This window comes from Euleptes europaea, chromosome 20 (genome assembly GCF_029931775.1).
Source record: "Euleptes europaea isolate rEulEur1 chromosome 20, rEulEur1.hap1, whole genome shotgun sequence".
NCBI classification, from domain to species: Eukaryota; Metazoa; Chordata; class Lepidosauria; order Squamata; family Sphaerodactylidae; genus Euleptes; species Euleptes europaea.
The window spans coordinates 8,200,901-8,221,342 of record NC_079331.1 but is presented as its reverse complement, the minus strand read 5'-3'; the positions used below and the strand labels follow the sequence as shown (position 1 = coordinate 8,221,342).

The 20,442-nt window shown below is 50.8% G+C and overlaps 2 protein-coding genes across 2 annotated transcripts in view; one reads left to right on the top strand and one right to left on the bottom strand.

Annotated features, from left to right (window-relative positions):
- The window catches only part of GRAMD2A (GRAM domain containing 2A), a 42,113-nt gene extending 37,362 nt beyond the window's left edge, over positions 1-4,751 (top strand). Inside the window, exons 12-14 of the mRNA XM_056866075.1 lie at positions 1,033-1,189; positions 4,218-4,320; positions 4,640-4,751. Of these exons, the coding sequence (XP_056722053.1) occupies positions 1,033-1,189; positions 4,218-4,320; positions 4,640-4,751 (372 nt within the window). The remainder of the gene's footprint in view (positions 1-1,032; positions 1,190-4,217; positions 4,321-4,639) is intronic.
- Positions 4,752-17,895: 13,144 nt separating this feature from the next.
- On the bottom strand, positions 17,896-18,531 carry SENP8 (SUMO peptidase family member, NEDD8 specific). The gene has a single exon (XM_056865899.1). It carries the CDS (start codon positions 18,529-18,531, stop codon positions 17,896-17,898), a length of 636 nt encoding a protein of 211 aa, XP_056721877.1.
- Between the last annotated feature and the right edge of the window lie 1,911 nt (positions 18,532-20,442).

The window sequence follows — 20,442 nt, the reverse complement described above, 5'->3', positions numbered from 1 at the left end:
ACAGTACAGTTAAGATATCTGAAGAAGTGAGCTGTGGCTCACGAAAGCTTATACCCTACCAGAAAATATTCTTGTTAGTCTTTAAGGTGCTACTGGACTCTTGCCCTTTTCTACTACTGCAGACAGACTAACATGGCTACCCACTGTGAGTTAAGAAGAGGTATCACTAAAAACAATAGATAAAATGTTCGCCAAAGCGAGGGGTATATTTAGGTCAGTATCAGCCAATAACTTTGCAACTATATCTTGCTTTAGGGCAGGTCCCCACCTCTGAATGTATATTGTGATCCATTTGACCCTGGCGAGATCATGCTTTTTACAGTCTACAAAAAAATGCCAAACAATGTCCAAACTCCCTGATCCACAATCACAAAGTCGCTCGGAAAAGGGGACCCCAGTGGTAACAACTTCCGCCAAAGCAACATTTTTAAAGCATCTGCCCAGCCAATCAGAGCCCCATGTGGCCCTGCTCGCTGTCTGAAAACACTTGGCTGGCGCCAGGACATATGTTGATCGTCATCACGCCGGGGACACCTGCTCTAATAGTTTTGGATCATAAGAACATAAGAAAGAACATAAGAAAGGCCCTGCTGGATCAGGCCAAGGCCCATCAAGTCCAGCAGTCTGTTCACACAGCGGCCAACCAGGTGCCTCTAGGAAGCCCCCAAACAAGAGGACTGCAGCACCATCCTGCCTATGTTCCACAGCACCCAAAATAATAGGCATGCTCCTCTGATACTAGAGAGAATAGGTATGCAGCATGACCAGTATCTATTTTAACTAATAGCCATGAATACCCCTTTCCTCCATGAATATGTCCACTCCCCTCTCAAAGTACTGGAGAGTGACTGGCTTTGCTTTTTTCCCAAGACCGGGCACAGCGTTGTGGCAGGAGGGGAGAACCACGAGGACGGGTGCCCCGCAAGCTATACTAGTGACTATCCTGCTGTTACGTTCCGCCTGCGGGTTGGTGGTCTGGTCAAAGCCTCGTCACTTTCTGCGGCCGGTGACTCGCACCCTGTGCTTTCCCAGGAGGTGATTGTCCCCGAAGTGAAGTGGAGGAAGGGGTCGCCCGCGTCGCTCTCCCTGGCCCTCCCGGATGCGGGCTTCCAGTGCATCCACCGGGCTTCCATCAGCAGCCTCAGCACCAAGGAGAGTTCGTGCAACTCAGAGGAGCCTCTGATATCAGGTAGGGGGCAGGGGGAGGCAGGGGGAGGGGCTGTGGCTCAGTGATGGAGCACCTACTCTGCATGCAGAAGGTCCCAGGTTCAATCTCCGGCATCTCCAGTTAAAGGGACTAGGCGGGTAGGTGATGTGGAAGGCCGCTGTCTGAGACCCTGGAGAGCTGCTGCCAGTCTGAGTAGTCAATACTGACCTTGATGGACCAAGGGTCTGATTCAGTATAAGGCAGCCTGATGTGTATTCGTGTGTATGTGTACGACCAGGACTTTTAGAACCCTTGGCTGGGAACTGCCCTATGGTATCCACTAGCATTCCTCTGGCTGACCACTCTTGATGGCATTTTCAGGCTGATAAACAGCAGTGCCGGCAGCGGTGCAGATGGTTTGGCCCTACCCAGGGTGTCGGTCCAGTCCCCGTTGAGCCAATCTCCACAATTCTTGCTGGCGCATCGCATACCTCCTGACAACACTGTGGTATCTTCTATGCTCAGGTGGTCATAATCTCCATTTGGAGGTTGTGGGAAAACACTGTTTTGCCCTGAGCGGAAGGCCCTAGGGAGGAACGACCTGTTCAACGTTGTGGTTTCTGTGCGGGCACGCATGGGAACTGCACAGTTGCAGGCTGCCCGCGGAGAGTAGATTCGTAAGCTGCAGTTGAGGGTTTGTAGTAAAATTTGGCATAGTTGGTGCACCCCTGGTATGATCAATCAATCGATCAATCAACCTTTAAAGGCATATACTCAGAGACGTAGCATAAACAGTGCACAAAATTCTCTGTCCATACATTTTCAATTTAAATACAGTTTAAACTTTGGTCCTGGTTTTGGCGACTTCCGTCAGAAATTCTGCCACCTTTGAAGTGACTTCAGGAATACAATCGTTCAACAAAAACCGGCATACGGAGGATTCTTGGATAGATTTCATTTTATCGATCAAGGGTAGAATTGTTTTCTTACAAGGGCCATCGTGCAGGTGACAATTTAAGATGATATGCTGTAGTGTATCGTGTTGACTCAAGCCACATACGCATAGTCTTTTCTCAAAGGGAATATTTTTTAAACCTACCATTTAATACCTCTGAAGGAAGAGCATTAAGCCTGGCGAGCATAAATGCCCTCCGTTGAAGGGGTTCCTCAAGTGCCCCTGGTATGATAAACAGCATTTTCTTTCAGGAAAGGTTTTATGGAGCTTTGTTTCCAGGAGAGGAGTTGCTGGCATATACAGTTTCCCCCCCAATTGGCCAAAACTAGATTCCATTGGACATCAGGGTCAATACATCCAACCATATATTCTGAAGGTTTTGAGTTTTTTACAACCAGCGAAGCAGCCATCTACCTCTGGGGAAAGACGTCACTGGTGCCAGTGTGGTGTGGTGGTTAAGAGCTGTGGTTTGGAGCGGTGGAGTCTGATCTGGAGAACCAGGTTTGATTCCCCGCTCCCCCACATGAGTGGCGGAGGCAAATCTGGTGAACTGGATTGGTTTCCCCACTCCTCCACATGAAGCCAGCCGGGTGACCTTGGGCTAGTCACAGCTCTTAGAGCTCTCTTAGCCCCACCTACCTCACAGGGTGTCTGTTGTGGGGAAGGGGATTGTAAGCCGGTTTGAGTCTCCCTTAAGTGGTAGAGAAAGTCGGCATATAAAAACCAGCTCTTCTCCTTCTTCTTTCTTGGAGGCTGTCTGCACAAGCATCAATCCATTGGTCTGTTTTACATGGGCTTCTTGAGCCGGTACAGTTCTTCATGATCCATCTGGCTGACTGTCGCAGTTTTTTCATCTCACCCTTTCTCCAGGGAGCTCAGGGGCAGTGTACATGGCTCTCCCCCACCCCCTTGTCCTCACACCAGTCCTGCGAGGTAGGTTAGGTTGAGAATGACAAATCAGCAATCACTGGGCAAGCCGCACGGGGCTGTGAGTGCCTCCAACCCCAGCTTCTGCTTCCTGTCGCAGGTGCACGGAGTCACAGCCTGTGGTTCTGATTCATCAGAGGCTCTTTGCTTGCGCCGGGGGACAGGCTAAGCGCGGACGGCGCCGATTACAATGAAGCCAGTTCGGATGTGGCAGACGTCTAGCTGCGCAGTTCTAGCAGCGGGTTTGAGTTTTTTCCAGTCTTGGAATGGGGAGTGCCTGCATCCAGGGAGCCAAGTCAAACAACTGCCGCTATCTTTTTTTTCCAGTTGACATTTACGGAAGTATTAACTGCTCATTTCAAGGAGGGTGTGTCCCGACAAGGAAATTTAAAAATGTCAACAGATCCATTTTGATTGTGTATTATATTCCAGTGTGGTATAAATAATCAGAGTGCCAGTGTGGTTAAGAGTTTTGGACTGAGACCATGGAGGGGACCCGCCTTCAAACCCTGACTCAGCCATGAAACTCACTGGGTGCCCTGGGGCCAGTTACTGCCACTTAGCATGGCCCACCTTGCAAGACTGCTGTGATGACCAAACGGAGGAGGAAAGAATCACGTGCGCTGTCCAGATATCCTTGGAGGAAGGGCTGGAGACAAAGAAGCGATGCATAAGTTCCAGCCTGAAATAAAGGATGTAATCTGATTTAATGCCCCTTCCTTTTGAAGCTACCTTATACTGAATCAGACCATCCGGCATGCAAGCTCGGTGTTGTCTACTCGGTTTGGTAGAGGGTCTTTCACATCACCTACTGCCTGGTATTTTTTTAACTGGAGATGCCGGGAATTGAACCTGGGACCTTCTGCGTGCAAGGCAGAGGCTCTTCCATTGAGCCACAGCCCTTCCCTCCTTCTCTCCTACTATAGGAATCAACTTATTCATGGGGCGTGCATCTTTTACCCAGTCAATGACTGGGGAAGCTTTAGGATCCTGGTTTTGAATGCCAGTTCGGTATACAAATGGAATGGTCCCGAGACTCCCCAGATGCATGCCTGGGTGAAACATGAATATGCCTCTTGTTGAGTAACAAACTTTACAGGGTACAAAACGTCCTTATCTTTCTTGTGCCGTTGATCTCTCTGCCAGTGCTGTATGCCTATAATGTTCCTGCCTCTGCTTTCGTTCCAGAAAGTGCAATAAACACCGAAGAGGAGGAGCTGGAGGTGGAGCAGAGCTACAGAGCCGAGCTGAGGCCCTCGGATTACCAGTTGCTGAAAGTCTTCCTCGTGTTGTAAGTTGGGCGTCCCATTCCCTGTTTCCGAGGGTAACGTTAGAGAAAACTGACCCAGTTTGACCTAGGTGAAGAATGACCCAGGTGCAGGTCAGTCAACACCTGCACCTAAAAACACAAAAAGAAAACTAAACGTAAACCATTTGTGAAGTGGAGCCCACTGCAATCGAAGAAGGTGTCTGCTTTTACGCCAGTACTGGATTCTCTAGTCTGATGCTGGGAAATTATTCTCCCCCCTCTGTCCCCACCTGGTGTGAGTGTCTTTTTAAATTCCTTCTTGGCTTTTACCGAAACAGCATCTTTCTGCCTTCATTCTCAGAATCTGCCTCCTGGTGGTGTCATCCTCCTACCTGGCGTTCCGCATCTTCCGCCTGGAACAGCAGCTCTGCTCCTTGAATCGGGATTATCTCTCCCGCGTGCCCCGGAGGTAGGGAGACGCTGAAACGCCTTCGGGAACCCTGTTCTCGGTGCCCGGGAACCGGGGAGTTGGTGGCGCTTGCCGTGCTGCTGCTACTGAAATGGCCCTCGCTTGTTCGGGAGGGAGGCAACGTGGGCTAAGACGCTGGCTTCGTTGCCGCGTTGCGTCAGTGACCTGACTGGTCCTGTGAAGCTGCTTTAAGCCATCTAGCTCATCATGAACACATGAACCTGCCTTCTACTGAACCAGGCCCTGGGTCCATCAAAGTCACTACTGTCTACTCATACTGGCGGTGGCTCTCCAGGGTCTCAGGCAGGGGTCTTTCACATCACCTATATTGCCCAGTCCCTTTAACTGGAGATGCCGGGGACTGAACCTGGGACCTTCTGCATGCCAAGCAGATGCTCTACCACTGAGTCACGGCCCCTCATCCTGTTCTGACTGGCAGCAGCTCTCTGCGGTCTGAGGCAGAGAAGGGCCTTTCCTGAGATCTGCTGCCTGAGATTAGAGGTGCCAGGACCTTCTATATGAGGGTGTGTGCTCTGCTGCTACACCACTGCCCTTCTTTCCTTTAGTCACCTGGAATTGGACTTAGCAGGGACATGGATCGTGAAAGGTCCCTTTGAGATTAAAATTCTGTTAGTGAGAGGCTGTGGCTCAGTAGTAGAGCATTTGCTTGGCATGCAGAAGGTCCCAGGTTCAATCCCCGGCATCTCCAGTTAAAGGGACCAGGCAAGTAGGTGATGTGAAAGACCTCTGCCTGAGTCCCCGGAGAGCTGCTGCTGGTCTGAGCAGACAATAAATACTGACTTTGATGGACCATGTGTAGTGGGTTAAGCACATTGCTAGGAATTTACTTAATTTGCAAGGTCGAATTCTGCTTCTAAATGTCTCATTCTTTCACGGATCGGGGTGGGACAAGACTCTTAAACTATTGAGGGCAAAGGAATTTCTCAACTTTATTGATAAATTACTCCATCCATTTTTTGGGAGGGTCTTTTAAAAGAAAAAGAGCTAGGAGAGCCTGCATTTTAGGCTGCATTTAAATGTGCACCTGGACCAGAGAGGAATGTATGGGGAAGTCAGATTTCCCCATGGGATTGGTCTACATCCTGCTAACTGGAGCCTTCTCTGTTTCCAGGTGACTGTGGTCCCACGTGGGGCGGTGATGGAGAAAATGGCGCCTTGGGCTTTGGATCCTTGCCACATCCAACTAGCTAACCTGGCTGCCGTGAGTACAGGGAAGGCAGATTCCTCGCCTGCAACACTCCTGGACCAAAGTTCTTTGCTTCCAGCAGTCAAACTTAGAAGAGTCTCTGTCTGAGTCCCTGGGCTTAGTCTGGGATGCAAACTCTGCAGCAACTTCTTCCAGACCGCAAGGGTGCTTGCGGTTGTTGCCAAGAGCTAGGCTGTCCAGGGATGGTGTCCCCTAGCTACATCCTTCAAGGCCCTTTCAGCCCCTGAAGACATGGGCGTCGCTTGCCTTTTGGAGCGCCGAAAGGAGGGGTACAGTGTTTCTTTTGAGGCGTCCAAAGGTATTCCAGGACGGCAGCTTCTTCCTGGTTCCATGCTCCAGAAGAGAAACTGTCGTTATGAGCAAAACCATCTTGTGGCTAGGGCCCGAGTTTACTCAGTTCCAGAGCCATAGCTGCGTTCTAGGGGCATTTCCTATTCAAACTGCTATTCTTATTCACCACCTGATTTATTAAAAAAGAAGAAGAAAAACCCTGGATCTTTGTTTTGGTGCAAAATGCCAATAAATGAAGCACAGAGCAGTTTTGCCAAGGACGGAGGCGCCAGCTGGAATCTGCCCCTTCCCGACAGAATGAAATTGTTTCCATCGGGAACAATCTTCTTGCACTAACAGGATTCCCGTTCCCTGCTCGGTGTAGGACTAAGAAATGCCGTTGGGCTGACTGTCCTTTCCTCCCCCCCAAGTTACCATAGTTTTAGCAACGTTCAGCGTGGGGTTCCTGGGAGTCGCCAGGCGGGCCTGAGCTCTCATGGATTGGGACTTGCCGGAGAACGGAAGAGTGGACTCACTCTGGATCAGAACCTTCCCGCGGGCTCTCGCGGGAGGAAGTTACAACTGCACGTACTCAAGCACTTTCCGTGGGTCTGTCCCCGTTGCCCGAGGGGCAGCGCAGCCTGGTGCTAGATCCCGAAAACCAAGGCAGGGAGTATATAAACCGATTGCTATGGAACATTTTATTCCAGGAAGCTGCCGGATGCCCTGAAGCGAAGGCGAAAGGCAACGCAGGAGAAGGAAAGCGAGGGAACGAGGCCCAGTTTCTGTGAGCCACACATCGCTCTGTGCGGTGTCAGGAGCAAGGGAGGACACTCCAGCCGGCAGGATCCACCTGCCCTCAGCGCCCGAACCAGAGGGTCCTTGTGCGGCTGCTAATAACCAGCTTTTGAGGGGGGCTCCTAAAATTCCTGCTGGGCTGGTTTAGAGAGCCGGTGCTGGGCCCCCCGCCGGGGGGAGGGAGAAGACTTCGTCGACAAGCCGATATCTGTGAGCATTGCTGCGGGGAACTAAAGACGTCAGAATGAAAGGTCTTAAGGCATGACTTAAGGGTGGGGAGAGGGGCCACGGTCCATTGGTGGAGCGCACGGTTTGCACTTTGAAGCCCCCCAGCTTCTGTTCTGGCACTCCTGCTCAAAGGATCTTGGGTAGCTGGGGTGCAGGGGAAAACATTTCTCTGCCCGAGGCCTCGGAGAGCTGCTGCCGGTCAGAGTAGACAATCTCGAGCTACATGGGCCGGCGGTCCGAATCAGTGAGGCAGTTTCGTGTGTCTGTTTATGGTCGCGGGCCCTCCAGAGAATGGTGAACACCCTCTCACATCTTTGCCCATCATCTTGGGATTGGTCCTTTGGGGGACAACCGAACCAAGGCTGGGGGGGGGGGGCTTGGGTTTTGGGGTGGGATCCTCTTGGAAACAGAGCAGTTGTTTCTCCCCCCCCCCAACCAAAAAAAAAACTTTCTACCTTCAAGAAACTCTTTTATTTCTGCATTGACTTACACCCCCTGTACTACTTCGGCATCGCTTGTGCGGCGCAGAAGAATCCTGCAGCATGTGCCAAGGCAGGCAAGTACCTAAAGCCTCGTGCGGGTTGCGGGGCCTGGCGATTGTCCCGCACGAACTGGGAGGACACCCAGAAATGTGTCCCCACGCTCCCCTTTGTCTGCCGGGGAAGACCAGCAGCAGCAACCCGGCTGTCTTTTCTGGTAGGCTTTTCCACCCTCGTCCGGACTCCCCGTTCGAATATTGGAGGCCTCGCAGGGCTCCTCAACAACAGTCTGACCCCTGCCGAGCGACAGAGACCGAGCCTTGCGCGAGGGGGCGTTGAGCGATTCAGGCCAGTTGCGCACGGAAGAGTCGTTCTGAACAAGTTACCCCGCCCGAGGGTCTTTTCTGTTTTCCCCTGCCCATGCCGAGGGTCTGCCGGGCTGCAGGCCGGCCCGGTTGACTTCGTGTTTAGCAATAACGTCTCAGGTGTTCTATGTCTGTCTTTTCAGGCCTCCCACGTTGTGTGTATGTGTGTGTGTTGGAGGGGTAAATGTGATATTTGTCGCCGGTTTGTTTTTTTGCGGGGGGGAAACATGGCTAAGACAAAGTCCTCTGTTTACTGGTGAGTTGTCTTGACAGTTTGGTCGCAGGTCCCTGGAGGGAGAGGTTCAGGGTAAATGAGGGTGGGGGGAAAGCCAACCGTTCCCGGAAGTGCCAAGAGAACCTGACACTAAGATGGCTCTTCGGAGCATTTTTCTGTAACTCCCGGGAGCTTGTGCTCTGGCGTAGGACGTGAGCTATGAGCCAAAGCTCCCCCCAGTTCAAATCTTGGCACAGCCATGGATTTACTGGTTGGCCTTTGGTGAGCCACTGACCCTCAGTCAGGGGCAGGGGGTCCTCCGTCTGTGATATGGGGATACGTACCGGCCTACCTTACAGGGTTGTTGTAAGGATCGCTGAAATACTGTACGTGAAGTGCTTTGCACACTTTGGGAAAGCGCTATATAAATACTAAGTATTATCGTTAACGTTGTGATCCATGAGTCCCGCTTCTTCTTTTTCTCCCCTTAAAGGACAAGACTGTTCAGGATACTGACAAAAATCATTATGTTCTGCCTCGGTCCAGTAAGGGACTCATGCTTAGGGAAGTGAGGGAGGGGTTATCCTAGCGGAAGCACAGATTTCCACACCCCGTCCACCCCTCGGGCATTCCACGGATGGCCACTGCAGTACAACCAACCAGCTGAATCCATCCGTTCATAAAAAAAAAAAGCGCTGCTAAAGAGGTTAAGCGGCTCTGGGACGCTGGTCCAGCAGTAAGAGTCGGGGGAGAAAATCGTTTTATTCAGGCTGCTCCAGTCCATACCTGGGGTGCCAGAGGAAATAAATCGTGCCCTGGAGCGAGTGTGCCCATTATTATGGAGGCGATGCAGGGAGGGGGCGGGTGGGCTGCTCTCATTTAAAGCACTGTTAGAAGAAGGAAGAGTTGGTTTTTATATGCCAACTTTCTCTACCACTTAACAAGACTCAAACCGGCTTACAATCACCTTCCCTTCCCCTCCCCACAACAGACATCCTGTGAGGTAGGTGGGACTGAGAGAGCTGTGACTAGCCCAAGGTCACCCAGCTGGCTTCGTGTGGAGGAGTGGGGAAACAAATCCAGTTCACCAGATTAGCCTCCGCCGCTCGTGTGGAGGAGTGGGGAATTGAACCCGGTTCTCTCCAGATCAGAGTCCACCACTCCAAACCACCGCTCTTATCCGCTACACCACGCTGGCTCTCGTATGTGTTCATCACAAATGTTTGGGGTGCTCCAGCACATATGCGGTGGCCAGGGACTGACTTGGAGGTTACGTCAGCACCTTTAAAAGGTCTGCAGTTTGGTTGAGTTCCTTTGATCACCTTCCCTACCTATTGTAACCAGGGTTGCTAACTGCCTGGAGAGAGAAAAAAATAGTCCTGTCCTCTTAATAAAGGCTTTAATTGGACATTATTGAACAGGTGGGTGTTATTCAGCTCCATTCCATGAAAAGCTTCAACTGCCCAATCCTCCACATTCTGTTAAAGGCACAGGATATTTTTCTCCAGGCCTGTTAGCAACCCTTGCAACGAACGTGGTGTATTCTGGTGGTGGATCAGCAAGATGTGAGGCATCTCCGCTGCTTTGGACCTCTTAGATGTTGACATCTGCCAGTCCTGATCCTGTCTAGCCCTTTGTGGGATGGCAAGACTGACTTCCCAGGAGGGAGCGAACCGGCGCTGTCTTTCCCCCAGGACTTCTCCTGCTCGCTCATACTTGCAACTGTGCCAGAAAACTGGCAAGTTGGCTGCGCTCCGTTGCTTCGAACCTGCTGCGCGTGTGAAAAACAAAGCTTTGGCATTAGGTTTTTCGATTTGCATATGCCTACATCTGCTACCAGGCCGGCGTGGGATAGCGGGTTGGGCGGCTGTCTGGGACAGGGGAGACTTAAATTTGAATCCCTGGATTAAGCGATTAAATAGAAAAGGCGCGTCATCCCTTTGGCGCACACTAGAGGGCAGCAGCATACAGCGGTGGGCAAGGGGAAAGGGGCTTAAAGGGCGGATCTGCAGTCCAGACAGCCTCCCCTAGCTTGGAAGCTGCTTGACTGCGGTGGAAAGTAAAGAAAGCCCTGGTTGTTCAGGTAACAGCTGGAGAACATGTCCCAAAGGGGGTAGGGGGGGGGGGAGCTGTGCTTGTGCCGTTAAATGACGGCACCCAGGTCACAAAACGTGAACTGTCCTTGTGAAAAACTAAACTCAAAAGTACAAGAGCCCGAAAAAGAAGAAGAGCTGGTTTTTATGTGCCGACTTCCTCTCCCATTTAAGGAAGACTCAAACCGGTTTGCAATCGCCTTCCCTTCCCCTCCCCACAACAGACACCCTGTGAGGTAGGGGGGGGCTGAGAGAGTTCTAAGAGAGCTGTGACTAGCCCAAGGTCGCCCAGCTGGCTTTGTGTGCAGGAGTGGGGAAACCAACCCGGTTCACCAGAGTAGCCTCCGCCGCTCATGTGGAGAGGTGGGGAATCAAACCCGGTTCTCCAGATCAGAGTCCACTGCTCCAAACCACTGCTCTTAACCACTACACCACGCTGGCTCCTACACCAAAAAAACCCAGATGGGTCACAAATGGCGCTGAAATCAATGAGATCGAAACATACCATTGTATTATCAACTGATTTCAATGAACTTCTTCTGTTACCTGCCTGCTGGGGGGTTGACATTTCCCCCTCCCCTTCTTCCCCTTCAGAGGTTCTCTATTGCGATCCCCAATTTACTATTGCCGCTGCCCCAAAACACTCGAATCATCTGTAGCAACAGCAATTACATCGACAAAAAAATAAATTAATTAAATGGTTGGGTTGTATGTTTACAGAGGCTGCAGAAGCTTACTGCTACACCTACCTTCCTATGGGAGCCCAGCAGGAATGGCTCAGTGGCAGAGCATCTGCTTGGCATGCAGAAGGTCCCAGGTTCAATCCCCGGCATCTCCAGTTAAAAGGGACTAGGCAGGTAGGTGATGTGAAAGACCTCTGCCTGAGACCCTGGAGAGCCGCTGCCAGTCTGAGTAGACAATACTGACTTTGCTGGACCAAGGCAGCTTCATGTGTTCATGTTTTTTAAAGGGCTCCTTGTCGGTCCCATGCGACTGAACCGAGAAAGCTGACTGGCTGGGCTGTTACTGTGAATGCTGCACGCGAATGCCGACAATCTCAGACAAACCTTGCAAACACCCCAAAATGCAGAGGTGGTGAAACCTGACAGTCACCTAAATGCAGCTGTCAACATTTGCCAGTGTATCCTCCACAGCAGGGAAAACACAATTTCTGACACTAATTGTGTCAATCTGGGCTTGTCAGTATCTACCCACAACTGCCGACATCCTCTAAACCTTCTGGCAGTCGGCGCAGCGTCGATCCAGCTTGCTTTCCGGAGCTACAAAGAGCAGGATGTCTTCTGCTCGTTTTGGCCAACGACCAAACTGCACTTGGGGACGCCCTGCAGAAAAGCTGCTGTTGACTGCAGCCCTGCCGACGGTCACCACCTAGCAAAGCTGCCCTGGCCGAATCAAAGGAAGAGAGAAATGGAGCCCTCTAATCGATCACTTTCAGGCTGATGCCCGCTCCTTGGGGTTGCCAGGTCCCTCTTTGCCACCAGCGGGAGGTTTTTGGGGTGGAGTCTGAAGATGACTGGGTTTGGGGAGGGACTTCAGTGCCATAGAGTCCAATTGCCAAAGCGGCCATTTTCTCCGGGTGAGCTGATCTCTGTCGGCTGGAGATCAGTTGTGATAGCAGAAGATCTCCAGCTAGTACCTAGAGGGTGGCAACCCTACGGCTCCTCCCTTTCACCAACAACCACACCGTCCTGGCCCACACTCTCCCCTCTCCTTAGCCTCTGTGTAAATAGTGTGAGATGCCCCTTCTGGCTGCAGCCGTATCCCAGCGAGCGTTGCTGCCTCAGCGATGGTAGCTGTCCTCCAGGGCAGAACACAGCAGGTTCTTCTGGTAGCACAGGTCGCTGTTAAATGTGCGAGGCTATCGAAAGCACCATGCAAGGGTTTACGGTGTTTACAGAGGAGGCTTTGACAATCCATTCACAAAAGTGGAAGGGGCGGGAGGACGAGGACGGCTGCTCCGCCAGCTTCCTGAAAGCAAACTCCTCTCAATCAACCTGCTGCTGCACAAGAGGAGCCGGCTGGCACGCCCCAGAGATGAGCAAGGGGTGCAGAGTCAGGAATGCGAGTTAGGAATAATAGAATCATAGAGTTGGAAGGGACCACCAGGGTCATCTAGTCCAACCCCTTGTACGATGCAGGAAATTCACAACGACCTCCCCCCCCACACCCCCAGTGACCCATACTCCATGCCCAGAAGATCTGGGAGGGATTTGAAGTAAGTGCAGGCATGCTGGCCTTCTCTTTGATCCACCACCTCTCCAGCTTTGTATGTGAAGGGAGACCCTGTCTGAGTCCTAGCCGGTGGAATGTGGCTCACTGGTAGAGCATCTGCTTGGCATGCAGAAGGTCCCAGGTTCAATCCCCGGCATCTCCAGTTAAAGGGACCAGGCAAGTAGGTGATGTGAAAGACCTCCGCCTCAGACCCTGGAGAGCCGCTGCTGGTCTGAGTAGACAATACTGACTTTGATGGACCAAGGGTCTGACTCAGTATAAGGCAGCTTCATGTGTTCAAATTAGGCTTCTTGGAACAGTGAAGCATTGCTTGTGGCTTCTGCTTGCCCAGGAGCTTGTGAGTTTCACTTCAGACGCCTCCAGAGATCCCACAGCTGCCCTGAGCAACTTTTCCCACTGCTGAATGGCTCGACGAGGTGGGGAAGTTCCCAGCCTTCAGGCCTCTTCCAGCAGGCTACGCTGTGCAAGCAGCAGTTTCAGCTGGAATGCAGACTTAATCTCTTCCCCCCTCCCCGTCCCACTCACCACCTGTAGCTTGTTTGACAAGCATCAGATGGCACTCGTCACGCATTCATGCGCCCTGGCAGAGACCCCCGGGTGCAGAAGTCAATTTCCGAGGGCTGGTGCACAATCGTCACAATCGTCACCGAAGAGTTCGACCTCATGCATAAATGTGCTTGAGAATGGGAGCGACTTTCCGCCCCATGGCTTTCAGCCTGCATTCTTCAGTGTATACTCCATGCTTTTAGACAAGAATACAATCCGGGAGACAGCTCTGCCTTTGGGCGTTCGGGCCAGCTTGTGCAACGCCTCCATGGTTGCCCGGATCAGGTCCAATGCTGCCGCGTTTAGAACCACCAAGGAGCTAGTAATTAAATACATTAAACTCCCTGATTAAAAAAGAGTTTTAGCTCAGATTTCCTTGGCTGCTAAAGCGAAGAGTGACGCTTTGTGGGAAACATCAGGGTTGGCGTCTGATAGGAGAAAGAGCAGCTTCTCTGAATCCGAAAAAAGATTTTGGCCCTTTAAAAGCGCTCCGAGAAATTTAGATCTGGGCTGTGTAGTGAGGACAGAATAAGGTGTAATGAATTCGGTCCTCTGGCACGGCTCCACAAATGCATAGACCGGAGGCCAGGAGTAATGTCCAGTTATCAAAGCCGTTGATAGTTTTTCTCCCTCTCCCATAATACTAGAACACAAGGTCATCTGGTTCTTGTATGTTATCCGGGCTGTGTAACCGTGGTCTTTGAATTTTCTTTCCTGACGTTTCGCCAGCAACTGTGGCAGGCATCTTCAGAGTAGTAACACTGAAGGACAGAGACACTGTCCTTCAGTGTTACTACTCTGAAGATGCCTGCCACAGTTGCTGGCGAAACGTCAGGAAAGAAAATTCCAAGACCACGGTTACACAGCCCGGATAACCTACAAGAACCAATGAACTCTGACCGTGAAAGCCTTCGACAATATCACAAGGTCATCTGTTGAAGCTGGAGGGTGACAAATTCAAAACAGATAAAAGGAAGTATTTTTTCACACAACGCATAGTTAAATTGTGGAACTCCCTCCCCCAGGATGTGGTGATGGCTGCCAACTTGGAAGGCTTTAAGAGGGGAGTGGACATGTTCGTGGAGGAGAGGGATATTCATGGCTGTTAGTTAAAATGGATACTAGTCATGCTGCATGCCTATTCTCTCTAGTATCAGAGGAGCATGTCTATTATATTAGGTGCTGTGGAACACAGGCAGGATGGTGCTGCCGTAGTCATCTTGTTTGTGGTCTTCTTAGAGGCACCTGGTTGGCCGCTGTGTGAACAGACTACTGGACTTGATGGGCCTTGGTCTGATCCAGCAGGGCCTTTCTTATGTTCTTACGGCATGGTTTGAAACCGGAGGGAGGTCAAAGCTATTGTGAGGTTATGGAAGGGGATACTGACCAGATACGGAGCTCTGACATGGTCCCTTTTAAACTGTTTAAACTGGGGTGAGAATTTGGACTGGGAGGCGTTGAGAACCACAGCAGCACTGAATTCTGCCACTGTTGTCTGTCAATTTATAGCAAGGCGGAGTTGAAAACTGCTCAGTGAGCTAAAAGCGCTACGGGAATGACGTCACTCGGCACCGCTGTCATGTTCCTGCAAGCTTAGACTAGATAAAGCCGGTAGGTAGACATACATTTATGAAGAATAATTTAAAGTGGGGGGGGGGCAGCTAAGACATTATAGAAAATGAGATTCACACACTGTACGAGGTTATTGCCCTGGCCTCTGCAGTGGCTTGCTTTTCTCGATAGATAATGAAGTCATTTCACCCGCAGGCTATTCTGCCTTCTCCGGTTCGAGGCCGCCATCTTAGCTATACTTAATCACTTGGAAATTACTGCTGAGTGAATAGTTTTGCTGGGACTTGGACAGTTTATCACCACCAGTCTGGACACGAGGGAGCAACCCTAAGCAGGTCTACTCAGAAGCACACCCCTTTCTAGCCAATAGGGCTTACTCCCAGGAAACTGTTCTTAGGACTCTAACCTATGTGGGTTTGTCTAAAAGATTCTCTTTCCTGTGGCTCAGAGGAAGATTTAGTTCTCTTCTTGCCAGACAGCAATGCTAATTATTTCAGAATTAGGGTGTGGTGTAATGGTTAAGAGCGGTGGTTTGGAGCAGTGGACTCTGATCTAGAGAACCGGGTTTGATCCCCCACTCCTCCACGTGAGCTGTGGAGGCTAATCTGGTGAACCGGATTTGTTTCCCTGCTCCTACACACGAAGCCAGCTGGGTGACCTTGGGCAAGTCACAGCTCTCTTTGAGCTCTCTCAGCCCCACCTACCTCACAGGGTGTCTGTTGTGGGGAGGGGAAAGGAAGGCAATTGTAAGCCAGTTTGATTCTGCCTTAAGTGGGAGAGAAAGTCGGCATATAAAAACCAACTCTTCTTCATTTAAAAACAAAACCAAATTAGATTTAAATTGGCATTCTCTAACCAAATTAGATTTAAATTGGCATTCTCTGTCTTTCACTTGCACCTCTTTCCCAGATGCTAAGTTGGACTGTAAATGCACTACATCTTCGTGGCTTCTGTGCAGTCCCACATGGGACTCTTAGCCACACAGTCCTGTGTGCGCCTGCACAGAAGACCACCTGAGGAACAACGGTTACAGGTAAGGGCAATCCCGTTTTACTTGCTCCTAAGTACATTACATCTCTGAGCAGTGGGAGTGGATTTAGCAGACCTATGGAGGACTGAAGAGGTTTGAAGACATATGCATGTCCCCGCCCTATGCGAAGGAGAACACAACCAAAGCTCTTCTGGCCTAATATGGTGCTAAAACAGCCTAGGATTGATTTGCTTGCTACTGAAAGGACACTGGATGTATTTCTTGTCCAGTGCTAAGAAGAGGGTTGTGGGGCTAAGAGGCCATCCCTGAGCGATGACAGGGACCATGCACTGGGGCCAGCTGGAAAAACAAGTGGTCCAGCTTCCCCCCCCCCCCGGGGTGGTATGCTGCCCAACAGGACTGGCTACTTTCTTTGGCAGAACCACACAGTTCGCGAAAAGGAAGAAGCCCTGTGTTATCCAGCATATGAAGAATGGATCAGCAGGGAAGATGGGTTGGGAAAAGGAGAATTCTGATGAGCTCGGGGCCTCCTTTTGGGGTTGCTCCACAGCTTATCGAAGGTCCCCTTGAAATGGGACACAGGTTAGGCAGAATTTAGCCATGTGCCTCTGCGCATGTCTTCCTGTTCAAACCAGGCCACTGTGCATGCAGTCCCACTGAGAGGGCAAGGTTTAGGTCAGGCGGATGTTGTGCTGGCATAATTTGGATCTGTGGCCTGTGAACACTGCACACCCATTCTAGGGTTGCTAGGTCCCTCTTTGACACCAACAGGAAGTTTTTGGTGTGGAGCCTGAGGAGGGCAAGGTTTGGGGAGGGGAGGGACTTAAATGCCATAGAGTCCAATGGCCAAAGTGGCCATCTTCTCCAGGTGAACTGATCTCTATCGGTGGAGATCAGTTATAATAGCAGGAGATCTCCAGCTGGTACCTGGAGGTTAGCAAACCTACCAGTGTCTGAGGGCCCACTTTAAGAGGATGCGCACGTGCACACAAGGTCACATGGGAACGTTCTTGCCTATACGCATCACATTTAAAATCAGGTTTCTGTTTAAGTGGCTGTGTCCGGACTCCAAATGGCTTCCAGAAACAACCGAGGCAGAACTGAACCACCGAGAACGAAGAGCTGTGTACCTGCAGTTCCCACGAAAGACTTAAATCAAGCCCTGCCCATACCAAACAGTGGCATACGGAACAAAAGTGTCCTCTTGCTTTCTAAGCACAGGCAAAAAAGCTTATCAACGTGATCACAGGCACTTTTAGGAGGACTCGCTTCTCACACAATGCATTCCGGATGAATCGTGTATTTAGTGCGCGTTATAGCCACTTTCCCAGCCCAAAGGTGCTTGGAGTGACGTACAGAGAAAAACACACCTAATCAGCCTGTACAGATTCCTGCTTCTTCCCATTCTACATACCGGAGTGAAAAGCCTGTCTCTCCCCCCACCCCACCCTGCGAGTTCCATCACAGTCTCTACGAAGAGGTGCTGGAATCCATCGATGGTTAAATAAGCAGAAACAGGAAGCTGCTACAGCTAAAGCAGAAAGCAACATTTTCTTGGCTGTTGAGCGTTACGTTGACCAAAGTTCCGCTGCATCATGCCTTCTGCAATCAGCACAGTTTTGCAAGGCAGCCAAAGCGCTATATACAACCAAGTGGCCCTTTTTCTTGTGATCCTCCGGGGAAGGGGGGGGGGAGCAATAAGAATTGTCATTCAGTTGGTGATTTTTCCAGGCAAGCTTAATTGCGATGGCGTAGTGCTGCACCACCTTATCTCGCTTCCAGAGGTTCAGGTGTGATTTCGGAAGAGGGCCGCTAAAAACCTTGCTCACCGTTCAGTACAAGCGGAAATATACTCTGGTGTTGCCGTGTCTGCTGAAAACAGACTGCACAAGGCATATAGAGAAACAGAAGTTCCGGGAAGCCTTTCTGGCTATGGGCAATTTAAAAAACGACCTAAGCTATTACTGTCCACCTGAGAGAGGACATTTACGTTTCCTACTTTATTCTGACCGGCAACAGAGCGTGGCGGAGTAAAAATGCAAAGGCAATCTCTCTGCAGGGCAACCCTGAGCTTGAGCCCCTTCCTCAGGCACCGAGGTGGCAAGGGCCAGTCACTTCTTAGAGAGCATAGCAATGAGATCCTTCCATTCTTTCCTCTTCTGTGTTATATAGGAAGGAGTCAGGAGCTGAAGGCTCGGCTCCTGCCGTGCCTGGAAGTAAGCCCGAGACAGGGCCTCTGTGTTGCAGATGACGTACATCCCGCAGTCGTAGCTGTTCTGCTGGGCAGGGGCCTTCTCCTCAACAAAGGCGATTCTGCCTCTCTTGCCCAGAAAGGCTTCCAGCTTCCCCGCGACCTGCCTGGCGTGGACGGAGTTGATCCTGGCATGGGAATCGTAGTGGGCAAAGCAGTTCTTGTCCCGGATGTAAACCAGGAGGCTCCAGTGGGTGCCCCCCGCCGCCTGGCTGGAGTTGTCGTTGATGGCCAGGAACACGGCTTTCTTCTGGGGCAGCTTCAGGGGCTCCAAGAACAGGCCCGTTTCCTCCTGGCTGGCGGCGCACTTGATGAACTGGGCCACCTCAGGCCCGACGAAGCACACTTGGTCAGAGAAGTCCCGGAACTGCTCGGCAGCGAAGTACTCAAAGGCGAAGCCGATGATCTGGTCGTTGAGCCAGCAGGGAGGGTCCAGCAACGAGACATCTGATTGTCTCAGCAAGCTGTCCATGTAGCTGAGGACGACAGGGTCCATTCTACGCAGGCGGAGTCACCGGAGCGAGGGAGGGGCCAATGCCTAAAACGATCGAGAGTGAAGAAAGAAGAGTTGGTTTTTATATGTCGACCTTCTCTACAACTTAAGGAAGACTCAAACCAGCTTACAATCACCTTCCCTTTCCCTCACCACAACAGACACCCTGTGAGGTAGGTGGGGCTGAGAGAGCTCTAACAGAGCTGTGACTTGCCCAAGGTCACCCAGCTGGCTTTGTGTGTAGGACTGGGGAAACCAACCCGGTTCTCCAGATTAGCCTCCGCTGCTCGCGTGGAGGAGTGGAGAATCGGACCCGGTTCTCCAGATCAGATTCCAACCGCTCCAAACCTCCACTCTTAACCACTACACCGCGCTGTTTTTTCCATCCTTGAAATTGTTAAAATTCCAGCGAGTGTCCAATTCTTCCGTATTGTTGTCATTGTTATAATACGTCAACTTAATTAAAGCATAGGTTTCTTTAACCTTATCAAGCCAATTATTTAAATCAGGGAGAGACACCCCCCCCCCAAACCTTGATGGACTTTAAGGTGCTGCTAGACTCGCGTCTCGCTGACTTTATTTATTTTCAAAGGAGAACTGGGTTTGTCGAAGGCTTTCACAGTCAAAGTTAATCGGTTCTTGTAGGCTATCTGGGCTGTCCCTACCAAGACCACGGTCACACAGCCCGGATAGCCTACAAGTACCGAGAACTGGGTTGTTCACTTAGAGCCTGCGATGACCTCTCCCAGAGGGGCCAGTGTTATGGACAGAAATATGATTAGAATAATGGCTCTATAAAGCATAAATAAAGCTCTATAAAGTTTTTTCTATGGCAGCACACCACACAAATGCCGAAAGTTACAGCCAATAGCAGGTGTTGACGGATCTCAGAGTTTATGCCGTTGCGTGAATCTGTAAGGCTGTGATGGTCTAAGGGGGCCCAAGAACCAGAAACACCATCTGTTCTTTTCCTCCATCTAAGGAGAAAAGTAGATCAAATTCATGACGAACGTCTGCATCGCACCCCCCAAATAAGCCTGGGCATAAGGGACGGCTCTTCAAGAATCCCCTGGCCTCTTTAATAATCAAGGACATTTTTAAAAGCTGAGCTGGCAGATAACAAACGTGCTAGAGAAATGTACCCCCAGCAAGTGGTGACGTATCAGGATTCTTTTCCGAGCAGTTCTAAAGAACTGTCTTTCTTCTAGGAAAACCCACGGCAGAAGGAGGGGGGAAATTCCACAGCCGCCTTCTCTTGGACTCAATAAACTTTTTTCAGAGCCTGCCTCCGTGGTGGAACTAGGCTGTATGCTGGAGGCAGGACTGTTGCTGAATGCGGCGGTCCTATCTGGAGTCATCAGCAACATTTAGGAATTCTCACATGCACCATTTCCCCTTGCTTTTCTGCCCCTACCAGAAGAAGAAGAGTTGGTTTTTACATGCCGACTTTCTCTGCCACTTAAGGAAGAATCAAACTAGCTTACAAACTGGATACTAGTCATGATGCATACCTGTTCTCTCCAGGATCAGAGGAGCATGCCTATTATATTAGGTGCTGTGGAACACAGGCAGGATAATGCTCCTGCAGTCGTCTTGTTTGGGGGCTTCCTAGAGGCCCCTGGTTGGCCACTGTGTGAACAGACTGCTGGACTTGATGGACCTTGGTCTGATCCAGCATGGCCTTTCTTATGTTCTCACTCATGTTAGACTCTGTGCAAGCAAGGCAGCTCCCATCCAGTGCAGCATTTTAAAAATAACCCTCACATGTGCTGGTTTTTTTTAGTTTTCAGGAAGGAGCGGCCCTGAATTTATATCTGAACAAACACAGCACAAAGCAAACACAGACACTTTCCCAGGTCAGGCGTACCCCGGTGAGCAGTGTCAAGCTTGTAAAAAATGAAGCAACACTGATGT

What these genes read in the sequence shown, in the direction of transcription:
- SENP8 (XM_056865899.1), bottom strand. Translation starts at nt 18,531, where the DNA reads ATGGACCCTGTCGTCCTCAGCTACATGGACAGCTTGCTGAGACAATCA.